The 12,701-nt window shown below is 42.7% G+C and overlaps 1 protein-coding gene across 1 annotated transcript in view; it reads left to right on the top strand.

Moving 5' to 3' along the window:
• Window positions 1-12,701, top strand: part of SORCS3 (sortilin related VPS10 domain containing receptor 3) — a 309,066-nt gene that overhangs the window by 237,660 nt on the left and 58,705 nt on the right. The window contains 6 exon segments of the mRNA XM_086616318.1: window positions 649-828; window positions 5,654-5,774; window positions 5,777-5,799; window positions 6,487-6,589; window positions 10,716-10,792; window positions 10,898-10,989. Coding sequence (XP_086472444.1) covers window positions 649-828; window positions 5,654-5,774; window positions 5,777-5,799; window positions 6,487-6,589; window positions 10,716-10,792; window positions 10,898-10,989 — 596 coding nt within the window.

Raw genomic sequence — 12,701 nt, 5'->3', positions numbered from 1 at the left:
GAAACCCTTGCTGGACCTTCATATCTTGGTCAGCAGCAGGAATCCAGCAAAGGTTAGTGAGTGAATTATTTGATACCTGTATATAGTTGGATAATAGATCTCATACAAACTCTCAATGGAAAAGTATGTCATTAAAAATCACTACCAGCATTAGCTCCAACTGATCCCTATACCTCAGCTTCAAATAAATGTGAACTCCCAGGTTTTTTTGAAACTGGTTCTTTACCAGTTGGAAGCACAAGCCCATTAGTTCCGCACGTGGATGGAAATTGTCACTGCCTTTAGCCTGGTGCTACACCATGCTTAGTGACTATGAGGACTCCAGGCTCCAAGGCTGTGAATCTTCCATGAGTGATAAACTGACTTTCAAATTTATAAATAAAAATGAATCTGGATGAAATTCCTTGAAGCTACCCAAAATGAAGAAAGCAAAAACCCTTTGCCCAGCTGGTGATCATTAAAAAATGAAATGCAGAAAAGTCACAATGGTGGTAATTTATTGGCTTGCTCTAACAGAAAACTGTTTAACATACCTATAATTCATGCTCCATCTCCATTCTTTCATAAGTCATGGTAATTACTACATGTCCCAAAGGGCAATGAAATACAGAGATCCTCAGTAATAGGCCTTTTGTCTTCTTTTAACAGGACATGCATATTATCAGCACAGATGAGAATCAGGTGTTTGCAGCTGTTCAAGAGTGGAACCAGAACGACACGTACAACCTGTATATCTCAGACACCCGAGGCGTGTACTTCACCCTGGCCTTGGAAAATGTGAAAAGCAGTCGAGGACTGGAGGGGAATATCATCATTGACCTTTATGAGGTATGTAGTAAAGGTCAGCCTACAAAGAACACCAACTGCTTGCTAGTTCAAGCAAGTGCAAATCTCTTTACCAGCCTTCCAGGATCTTCATTTGTTTTGTGATCAGCCCAGAGGCATTTACTGGATTTCATGCTGAGCCAATTTGTGTGAGAATAGATGCAGTGCTTTCTACTATAGGCATGACAACTTTTGTTGCTTTCAAGTCAGCGATTGGCTAGCTGTGTGGCATTTCCAAAAGCGAAAATCATTGTACTTCTCATCCTAATGTAGATGTCTAGAGAAAGACTCAAAATACTGTTTGTCTCCTTGGACAGCTAGACACCCCTGCTTGCAGGCAGAGAATGTGGATTCCACCTTTGTGAACACTGGGCGGTTTATGAATTATAAGCAAAAGTTTATAGGTGCCGTTTTCTCAGAGGTAACAACTAGATAACTTATACTCTGAGTCATCTTCCATTTTATTCTTCTGCCAGGCCTTTCAGCCTCGGACAACAACAGTCCATTCAGAGCAGTTATTCCAGTTCCTGCTTTCTTCAAAGTATTCTGGTTTTGGTGTGTCATAACTTGTTGGATGGAACATCTGCTGAGGTTCAGGGCTCAGAGCTTTGCCAGCAAGAAACAACTAATTTGTATACTAATAGTAATGGTTGCAAGCTGACTTGGGAAAGTTCTGTTGTTGCGTGGATAAATGTGTTTGCAGTTACATATAGAAGTTAGGATTATACATTTATTTATTTCAGCCAGAATAATGCCCGTTTAACCACATCATCAATTTGTTTATAAAAATCCAGGTAGTTTAAGGCAATGAGAGAAAATTTAAAAATAATGTATGGATTAGTATAAGGACAGACTTTACATTTGATTTTCACCTAGTTAAATATATATTCTTGCCTATGGAAAAAAGGTGTATTTCTTTATTGTCATAAACCGGCTAAAATAAACATGCATCACCTCCCTTTCCTTGGCAAGCTCTGTATTCCCCAGTTGTATATCGCAGAATCATAGAATCATTTAGGTTAGAGAAGACCTTTAAGATCACTAAGTCCAACCATTAACCTAGCACTGCCAAGTCCACCACTAAACTTTGTCCCTAAGCACTACATCTGCACATCTCTTAAAAGGCTCCAGGGGTGGTGACTCACCAGTTCCCTGGGCAGCCTGTTCCAATGCTTGACACGCCTTTCAGTGAAGAAATTTTTCTTAATATCCAATCTAAACCTTCTCTGGTGTAACTTGAGGCCATTGCCTCTTGTCCTGTCACTTGTTACTTGAGAGAAAAGACCGACGCTCACCTTGCTACAACCTCCTTTCAGGTAGTTGTAGAGAGCGGTAAGGACTTCCCTCAGCCTTCTTTTCTCCAGGCTAAAGAACCCCAGTTCCCTCAGCCGCTCCTCATAAGACTTGTGCTCTAGATCCTTCACCAGCTTCATTACCCTTCTTTGGATCCACTCCAGCACCTCAATGTCTGTCTCGTAGTGAGGGGCCCAAAACTGAACACAGCATTTGAGATGCAGCCTCACCAGTGCCCAGTACAGGGGGACAGTCACTTTCTAGTCCTTCTGGCCACACTATGTCTGATACAAGCCAGGATGCTCTTGGCCTTCTTGGCCACCTGGACACACTGCTAGTTCATATTCAGCTGGCTATCGACCAATACCCCCAGGTCTTTTTCTCCAGGCAGCTTTCCAGCCACTCTTCCCCAAGCCTGAAGCATTGCGTGGGGTTGTGGTGACTCCAGTGCAGGACCTGACACTTGGCCTTGTTGAACTTCATACAACTGGCCTCAGCACATCGATCCAGCCTGTCCAGGTCCCTCTGTAGAGCCTTCCTACCCTCAAGCAGATCAATGCTCCTGCCCAACTTGGTGTCTGCAAACTTACTGAGGGTGTACTGTATCCCCCGTGTCCAGATTGTTGATAAAGATATTAAACAGAACTGGTCCCAGTACTGAGCCCTGGAGAACACCACTGGATTTAACTCCATTCACCACACCTCTTTGGGTCCAGCCATCCAGCTAGTTTTTTACCCAGCAATGAGTAGGCCCATCCAAGCTATGACCAGCCAGTTTCTCCAGCAGAATGCTGTGAGAAATGGTGTCAAAGGCTTTACTAAAGTCTAGGTAGTCAACATCCACAACCTTTCCCTCATCCATGAAGTGGGTCACCTTGTCATAGAAGGAGATCAGGTTAGTCAAGCAGGACCTGCCTTTCATAAATCCATGCTGACTTGTAGATGGGTGCCACATTTGCTAACTTCCAGCCAACTGCAACCTCCCCAGTTAGCCAGGTCTGCTGATAAATGATGTGGCTTGGTGAGCACTTCTGCCAGCTCACTCAGCACCCTTGGGTGGATTCCATCTGGCCCCATAGACTAGTGTGTGTCTAAGTGGTGTAGCAGGTCACTAACCATTTCCCCTTGGATTATGGGGGCTTCATTCTTCTCCCTTCCAGCTCAAGGGGCTGGGTACTCGGAGAACAATTGGTCTTACTATTAAAGACTGAGGCAAAGAAGGCTTTGAGTACTTCACCCTTTTCCTCATCTTTTGTCACTGTGTTCCCTTTCTGCATCCAATAAAAGACGTAGATTCTCCTTACCCTCCTTTTGTTGCTAATGTATTTATAGAAACATTTTTTATCTTCTTTTACAGCAGTATCCAGACTAAGTTCTAGTTGGGCTTTGCCCCTTCTAATTCTCTCCTTGCATAACTTCATGACATCTTTGTAGTCCTCCTGAGTTGCCTGCCCCTTCTTCCAAAGGTCATAAACTCTCTTTTTTTACCTGAGTTCCATCTGAATCCCTCTGTTCAGCCAGGCTAGTCTTCTTCCCCATTGGCTATCTTTCAGCACATGGGGACAGCCTGCTCCTGTGCCTTTAGGATTTTCTTCTTGAAGATTGTCCATCCTTCCTGGATTCTTTTGCCCTTCAGGACTGCCTCCCAAAGAACTCTGTCAACCAGCCTCCTAAACGGGCCAAAGTCTGCCCTCCAGAAGTCCAAGGTAGTAGTTCTGCTGCCCTCCTTCCTTATTTCTTCAAGACTCCAAAACTCTGTCATTTCGTGATCGCTATGCCCAAGACGGCCTCCAACCATCAGATCACCCACAAGTCGTTTTCCGTTCACAAACAACAGGTCCAGTGAGGCACCTTCCGTATTGATTCACTCACCGTGTCAGGAAGTTATCTTCCACGCATTCCAGGAACATCCTAGACTGTTTCCTCTCTGCTATATTGTATTTCCAGCAGACATCTGGTAAGTTGAAGTCCCTCACGAGAACTAGGGCTAGCGATTGTGAGACTTCTCCCAGCTGCTTATAGAATATTTTGTCTGCTTCTTCATCCTGGTTGGATGTCTATAACAGACACCCATCGTGATATCTGCCTTGTTGGCCTTCCTCCTGATTCTTACACATAAAAACTTAACCCTATCATTACTGTCATTAAGCTCTAGACAATCAAAACACTTCCTAACATATAAAACTATCCCAGCGCATCTCCTTTCTTGCCTATCCCTTTTGAAGAGTTTATAGCCATCCATTACAGCACTTCAGTTGTATGAGTCATCCCACATTTCTGTGATGGCAACTATATCAGTTTTCCTGCTGCACAATGGCTTCCAGCTCCTCCTGTTTGTTGCCCATGCTGCATGCATTGGTATAGATGCACTTCAGTTGGGCTATGGATCCCGCCACCTTTTCACGGGGAGAAGCCCTAATTCCTATGTGAACGTTCTCAGGCACTTCTGTGGTTTCTAACACATCAATAACCCTTGCATCTTTGCTGCTGCATGGATCTCTGTTCCCTACCTCCACTGAGACAGCAGATGGAACGACCTTGTCAGCACCCCATCCCTCAAACACTGGCATGGTGCCCCCAGGCTTATCTCTAGCAAGCCTGGTTTTATTCCTTTCCCCGGTCAAATCTAGTTTAAAGCTCTTTCAATGAGCCCTGCTAACTCCTGTGCAAAGATCCTTTTCCCCCTTTGAGACAGGTGTACCCCATGTGTTGCTAGCAGACCTGGTGTTGTGTATCATAGACTCTTTACTGTGAAATGCTTACAGAGATTTTCACAGTCATTCCAAGGGCAGTGTCATTCAGAGGCTTTAGAGTAGGATTTGCATCCTGACTATTGCCAGGAAGTTGAGGATTTTCAGCAAATTCCTTCTTCCTGTCTCACTTCCACAGCCGTGCAACAGAGACCAGACTCAACACAAAATCTTCCTGGAGACATTTTGACAGGACTATATTCTGCTGGAATGGGTTCTGCTGACAAAAATCAAACATTGGAACAACTAGGTTGATTTTCACAGAATTTGGGAGTGGAAGGAAAGTGAAGAAATCAAGTTTGAAAAACATCAGTGTTTCAGCACATTCAAGACTTCCAGCTTTTGTGTAAAATTAAAAAAAAGACCGGCACAAAAAGATCCTACACTGCTTCTGATGTGACACGCTGTCTCCTATGTTATGGCAATCTGGGGAGGGACTGGGGCAGACCATAGCCCCTGGCTCACAGAGCTCATGTGTGACATGGTGCATGCTGGACCTTCAAGCCCATCATCAGCCTATCTGCAAGTACTCAAGGTAATCCAAAAGTGGGCTTGTTCCTAGGGATTTACTTGTGAACATCCTTAGTTTTTTCTTCCAGAGGCCTTTCAGTCATGCAGGCGTCATCATCAAGATATACTTGCAATGCATTTATAGTCTTTGAAGGCTGAATTGACATGACTTTATTGCTTTTTTAGAGACTTTCTACTCCTGAGAGTGCTCAGATGGGCCTTACTTTTGGCCTGTTCTTCCGATGTATTTTTTCATCTTTCTCCATTTTTCCTAGGTAGCAGGGATTAAAGGCCTATTCCTGGCTAACAAGAAAATAGATGACCAAATCAAGACTTTCATCACCTACAACAAAGGCAGAGACTGGCGTTTACTGCAGGCACCGGACACCAGTCTAAGAGGGATCCTGTAGTTTGCCAGCTGGTGAGTGGCAGACCTTTTCCAAAGCACAATTGACTCTTTCAGAGCTGCTTATTTTAGTTAGTAGGTTAACAAAACTTCCAGTGAAGCTGGGTGGAGGGATTCTTGTCAGTCGGAGAACTGTAGAGACCAGATGCTCCAAACTGGGGAATGATTTACAGATAAAACCTTGCGTTTGGCTTACTGCCATACTAACATTCAGTGAACAGCCGTTTTACAGGAGCTCCTGTGTTTCAAAGGAATGGTATTTCTCTGGAGTTTCACTGGTTAATATCTCTTCCTGTCTTTTTTTCTCTTGACCTGTTGGGCATCAAGTAAGTTAAGTAGATTTTCTTTTTCTATAGCTTCATAGATTTTTAAAGGAAAATTTTGACCGTCTTGATGTTTTTTTATGGAACTTAAGTCAGAATAAGAAAGTTTCTGGGGAAAGTGCTCTAGATCCGATTGTTGGGAAAAACAAATGCAGATGTACATGCTTATAATGTAGTGTTCCTGCTTCTCTTTCTCTCAGGTACTTTTATGGTGATTATTCAGAAAATGAACATATGCTGCTATTTGTAACAGTGCTAAGAACAAGAGGGGTCATTTTCAGAAGGATCGGAGCATCTGTGTGCAGCTGCCAGGGATTCCTCTGATATTTAACCTGTTGCATATCAAAGCTTCTGACTTTTGTTTGTTTTCTGTCAACAGCCTTTTTGCTCATTGCACTTACATCTGCAACTCTCAGAGAATCCGTATACTTCTGGAAGTATTTCCAGCAAAGAGACAGCTCCTGGACTGCTTGTGGCAACAGGTAAGAACATAAGTCCTTCTCACCACTCACCCATGCCTCACTGGGAGCCTAAGAATACATGAGATGTTTCCTGTTGATGTAAAAGGTTTCAGCTCTGTTTCAGCAAGGGCTGAGCTAATTCACATTAACTCCCATTTGCTATGGGCTAGGAGAAGGCATGTGGCCTCCAACTTCAAAAAAGTTAATTTCTGTGAGGTATTTGTTGCTCTGCAAGAACCCATATGCAGGTCTAAGCCCACACCTGCAAGAGATCACTGCCAACTGGCATTGCTAACTCTTCTCACCTGACATCATTCCACTCGCTAATGTAGGTCTACCCGTTTGGTGGACTTACTGTGAATGCGAATAGGGCCTCTAATCATGGCTATGCACCTGGGAGGTAACAATACATTCCACCTTTTTGAGTAGCAAACAGAGTTGTCACAAAGCCGTCCGGGTGAAGCCTGGACTTCATGACTGTTTGTCTTGTGCATGGCACCTACTTTTGACACTGTATTTCTCCAGAACTAGAAGCACTTTGTCAACACTGCATGGGTCATTGTTATTGTGGGTTGTTCTGCAAAGTAGTGCTTTGGCAGGTTGCAATTTTTTAATGACAACCTGCTACAATGCTTCACAGTGGCAATGGCTGACCCACTGTAATTAATCTGACACCATTACAGATCACAGAATCACAGAATGTTAGGGATTGGAAGGGACCTCAAAGGATCCTCTAGTCCAATCCCCCTGCCGGAGCAGGACCACCTAGATTAGATCACACAAGAACGTGTCCAGGCGGGTTTTGAGCATCTCCAGAGAAGGAGACGCCAAGAGAAGGAGATCCTGTGTGCACACATCGTGCAACCTAATCAGGATGGATGAGGCTACCAACCACACCCAGAACGCCCACAGCTCTGTGAGAGCTGCTGGACTAACAAAGTGCTCTCTGAATGGCTGGCCTCTGAAGCATGTAGGCTGTCCTGCCTTTTCACAGGAAGGCTCCTTCATGTACTCAAATATGTCCAAATAGCTTAACTGTTCTTTCTAAGCCTCATTTTTAACTCCTTTGTCTCGTTCAGCCTAGCAGTAGTTTGCAAGTGTGTCATGTTAGCATATTGCCGATATGAATTTATGCTATTTCTTCAGCTGTTTCCATTCTCATGTCCTTCTGTGCTTCCATGTGTCTGTCAGATTAAGCCAGAATCTGAGAGACAGGTTCCCTTCGTGACATTTATATCTCAACAAGGGAAACACTATGTGATTTCCAGTTCACTAATGCAGGCCAAACGGAGTGAGATAATTTAGTTTAGACCTCCAGATCTTCCTATGCATGGCTGAGTGGAGTAATCACTCCTAGAAGGTAACACTTGCTAGATGGATGCTTAGGAGCAAGCCCTACTCATGATGCTGTGATTGCAGAGCCTTTTTTCTTTAACCTTTTAGGAAGTAAATAGAGGAGGCAGGACAGTGAGATTCTAGGCATTGTTCTAAATTGTTAGTAAATGAGGATCTTTTCAGGCTGCCAGTGCATGGAAATGCTTTCCCAGTTTAACAATTAACCTTTAAAAGGAAGAACATAATTTCTGCCTTACTGCCTTGTACAATAAAACACTTAACCTGTTGGGAATATACACATCTCTTTTCACCAACCAGTTTCACAACAACAGGAATGTCTCACCATGTTGGTGAATGTGTTCCAGGATAAGCATTGCAACTTATTCTCACAGGCAGCGGCTGTTCAAACTCTCTGTGTCTTACTCTCTGATTTACAGTGGTACATTTCCAGTAATGATAGGAAATGCAGGCTCTTGATAGGAGGGCAGAGGTTAGATTCTTGCAAAGGGAAGAATTATGTTTTAGTATCTAATTGTACAGCTGCCAAGTTCTCTTGAATTGTTTGGGAGTTAGTTACGTTTGGTGGGGTTTGAACCTATGTAGCTGAAAGAAACTATGTGGAGAGAATGAAGAAAATAATGAACAGGTTTGCACAGAAAAACAGACAGGTAGAAGTGATAGCAATAGAATCTCACCTTTTTACTCTGTTTCCTTGCCACAATCTGGAAATCCCTGTTTGGAAAGCTGGTTTTCCAGTTTTGATATTTAAAATATGATGATATAAAACTTATGGTTTTGCCTTTGAGTAATTTTCTAATTCTTGAGGACTTCCACTCATGATAAGATGCTGGGCTAAACAGACCTTTGGATTGACACAGCAGATTTATCCTCATGAACCTGGATGTCCCTATAAACTATTCTTCTACATGGTTGCCCACAGCAGGTTTTACTTGTATCTTCATCTAAAGCAGTTGGTGACTCTTGCTGGTGTCAGGGAAGAAGATTAGGTAGATGAACAGTGTGATGTTTCCTACATCCTGAGGACTGATGGAAAAACCTTTATTGAATTGTCTCACTTTCCTGAGCCAGAAATATTATTTTTTGAAACAGTGTTGTCACAACACTGTGGCTAGTTGGATTCCATGATGGTGACAGGAGTACATCAACCCGCATCTGGGTTTTAATTTCTCATTTTCCAGCATTAAATGTCAGAAATTCAATTAACATTTTCATTAGTGTGTTTTTATTATGCTCTTGTTGATGCTGTAGATGTGTAAGAGTGCCACCTTTCCCCTTGATGTTTTTGAAGAAAAAATATTAGTTCTCCCTTTCTTCCATGGAAATTACACCTGCTTTAAAAACAGTCTCATTTGGAAAGATATAAGAGTGGCTCATTGGGCTAACAATTCATGGGCTTTGAATAAAGAAGTCATGGGTTTGACCACAGTGTGGTGGCTGTGGGCTGTTATCATTGGGAGGCCTTCTGATGGAGTATCTGTCAGTGTTATATCTGCTTCCTATGAGACAGACGTTCATACCACCAGAATCCCAGCTAGCACAAATTGAAGGTACTTTTGACAGACCAGCAGGAAAAATAGTTCCTGGGTGACTGTGGTAGCTTTTCCCTGAGTCATTGGGTGCTTTGGGAAGTGGCGAGGTAAGAACAAATTAATTTAGAGCAGATCTGTGTTTTTCAGTTAGCCTGATGCTTGTGGAAATTTTAACTCTGGAAGCAGAAGCAATATGCTGACCTCAGGGCAGTGTGGGGAAATAAGCTAATAAGGTCTGTTCAGAGCATGTGCAGGTTTTTCTGATATTGGGCATCTCTCTTGCAACTAACTATTGATGGATGCTCAGAGTGCTGGAGATTTAGTCCAAGTTCACAATTAACTCTGTATTAAGATATATTCCTGTAAGATTTGAGGTTCTCTCTGCTATCTTAGATGAGGGACCTTGGAAAAAACACTGTTTCGAGCTCTGAGGTAGCGTCTCCAAATGGCGTTCTGCTGTGCTCTCTCTATATGGTTGAGGTCAATGTCTGAACTTTTCTTTCCATTGCTTTGATGTGTGGCACATCCATTCCCTAATGCCTGGTAGTGGCAGAGTAGTTCACTCTGTAAGGCTGTCAGCAGAACAGTTTCCATCTTAATGGAAATTACAAGATATTACACAGTTATGCGTTTGAGCATTTTGACAGAACCTCGAGTAGACTTTCTAGCCCCATAATCATGGTCTTCAGTGGGGCCTTGGTTTTAATTTTAAACTCAGCTGTACGAATAACTTCCCTTTGGATGCTCTCCTTTACATAAGAGATAGAGACAGAGGTAATTATCTTACCTTTGACAAAGACTGGCAGATCACAGAGATGTACCTCACCAGCCAGAGCACAAAGACTCTAAGTTCAGGGAAAAATCTCTATGGAATGGAATCTCTGGTAGCCAAGCACAGCGACCACTATTCTGCTGCCGTTCTGGTGATTTGTATGCACCAGACAGGCAGGGGTCTCATACGCAGTTTTTCTAGTATGTAGGTCCTTGGCTAGAATAAGCCTGCTTGAGGTGGCTTGCAATTATGGGCAATGCTATCTGTTGGGAAAATAAGCTGGTAATACTGTTTCTCCCCAGTGTCAATTTTCAAATGGCACAGCTCTTGTAAACGAATCTTGCTACCTTACCACAGTGTTGTTTGTAGATGAGAATAGACTAAAGAACAGCAAAGAAGCACTGGTCAGGCCAAGTGCTTTTGGTTTCCTGGAAAAACACAGTTCTGTATTCATCCATACAAGAATTTCTGACACTTGCTTGTGTTGCAGGCAATATTGGCCCTGAGCTTTCCTACACTGATGTTGGTGTGTTCATCTCTTCTGATGGTGGAAATTCCTGGAGACAGGTATGTTTTGCTGAGTGATGGAAAGCGTGGAGCCTTTTGCTATTGTTCTGAATCTTCCCTTGCCAGTGGAGTGGAGCATTCATGCAGTACCTGATTCGTTTGCAGATCTTCGAGGAGGAATACAATGTGTGGTTTCTGGACTGGGGAGGGGCACTAGTGGCCATGAAACACACGTCAGTGCCTATCCGGCACATGTGGTAAGGAAACTTGTTTCTTTGAGACGTTTCCTGATGGGGATGAGCTGTCAGTGGTGCCAATATCTCTTGCATCTATCTCCTGGTCAACATCTGCTAGTGTCTACAAAATGAGCAAATGAGATCATTCTCTGCGTTTTACCATCATTTTGGTTTTGTTGATTAATACAGTGATTACCATTTTATAAATATAAAGACTATATATACATAATCACACACGTATGAATTACTCTCTACACTAGTCACGTACTGTGAGACTTTAGGTGGGGTTTCTTTCCCACAGAGGCGTATATACTGAGTTAAGAAGTCATCCTTTGTGCTTCAGGTATTTCTGAGAGGATGTGTCCCTCATTTCTGCTTTTTGTTTACAGAATTTGGTTTTAAACTGGTAAGACAGATAAAGGGAAGGAGAGGAGGGGGCAGCAGATGTTGATAAGGACAATAGAGATACATTGCTGATATTGTTGTTTCCTATAGGATTCCACTATCAATTTCCAGAGATGCAGTGGTGGTAACTGAATGGGGATGGAATAAGGCAAAATGATTTCTCAGTTAAGATACTGTTTTGCTGTAAATGGGTTATAACAATGTAAGCACTGAAGATACTGCTCAAAATCATCCTCTCCTTAGTCTTTGCCCCTCTCACTCCTGCACCAGCTAAGCATTAGAGAGGCATTCTGAAATTTAGAGCTAACCTTTACTAACAGAAAATGTGTGTATTAGCATCACCTATAGTCTCTGATCTTGAGCGAAGGAGAGACATGGCTAATGGACTGACCTACCCAGCTTCTAATGTTGTTTAGAAGTGAATTAGTTAGAAATGGCCTTCAGACACAAGTTTTGTGTTCCTATCTGCAAGACTGAGTCGTGTCTCAGCTTGATGGTGCTAAGCACATGTGTATCTTATGTTCTTCATGCAGAACAGGAAATGTGGCCTTCAGCCAAATAGAAAAAGAAAGCAACAGTGTTTGGCAGCAGTGATGAGGTGTTAAGGTCTCCTCTACCTCAGTCATTAATGTACAAAATCCTTCAGTTAAATTACAGTCATTCAGAAGCTGGATACCTCAACTAGTGCAACTAATGTCTTTACCTATCACAAGCTAATGTTCCAAACGTACCTTAAGAACATGAATGACTACTTTTTCAATATGGAAATCTTCTGGACTTTATATTCCTGACCTGACAGATAACTCTGAGATGACTGCAACATAGATTTCTATTAAAGTTTTAATATGTTGCATTTGAACACGTTTCTTTACCACCTGAGCTAAAGAAATCACTCCTTTAGCTTTGGTGTGATAGTGGATTGTTAACCACAGGATGTATGGGCTCATATTCCTAAGACTTTGTAATTTTCTGAGGGTCTTCTTGAGAAAGGGGGACCAAGTGTTCTCTAAGAGGTCTGTGCCTCCATGTGGATTACAAGCAAGTCATTATATGCAAAATGAGGGTTGCGACGTTTGTCTTGCTTTCTACTGTTCAGGCAACAGGTTGGTTGTTTTATCATAAGCAAACTTGTTGCAGTCATAACGTAATAAACTTAGCCGTACTGAATCGGGGCCAGGAGTTAGCCTAGGCCAGCATCCTCTTGCCAACAGCCTCCATAATTGGACACATAGAGGAGTGTAGTAACAGGGCCAACCCATAATGATGCTTCCAGCAGACTAGTTTTCTGTCTGTGGTTAGAATGTGTTGTTGTGTAACTAGAAACATTT

This window comes from Tauraco erythrolophus, chromosome 9 (assembly GCF_009769465.1).
Source record: "Tauraco erythrolophus isolate bTauEry1 chromosome 9, bTauEry1.pri, whole genome shotgun sequence".
NCBI classification, from domain to species: domain Eukaryota; kingdom Metazoa; phylum Chordata; class Aves; order Musophagiformes; family Musophagidae; genus Tauraco; species Tauraco erythrolophus.
This window is presented reverse-complemented; position numbering and strand designations above follow the sequence as displayed.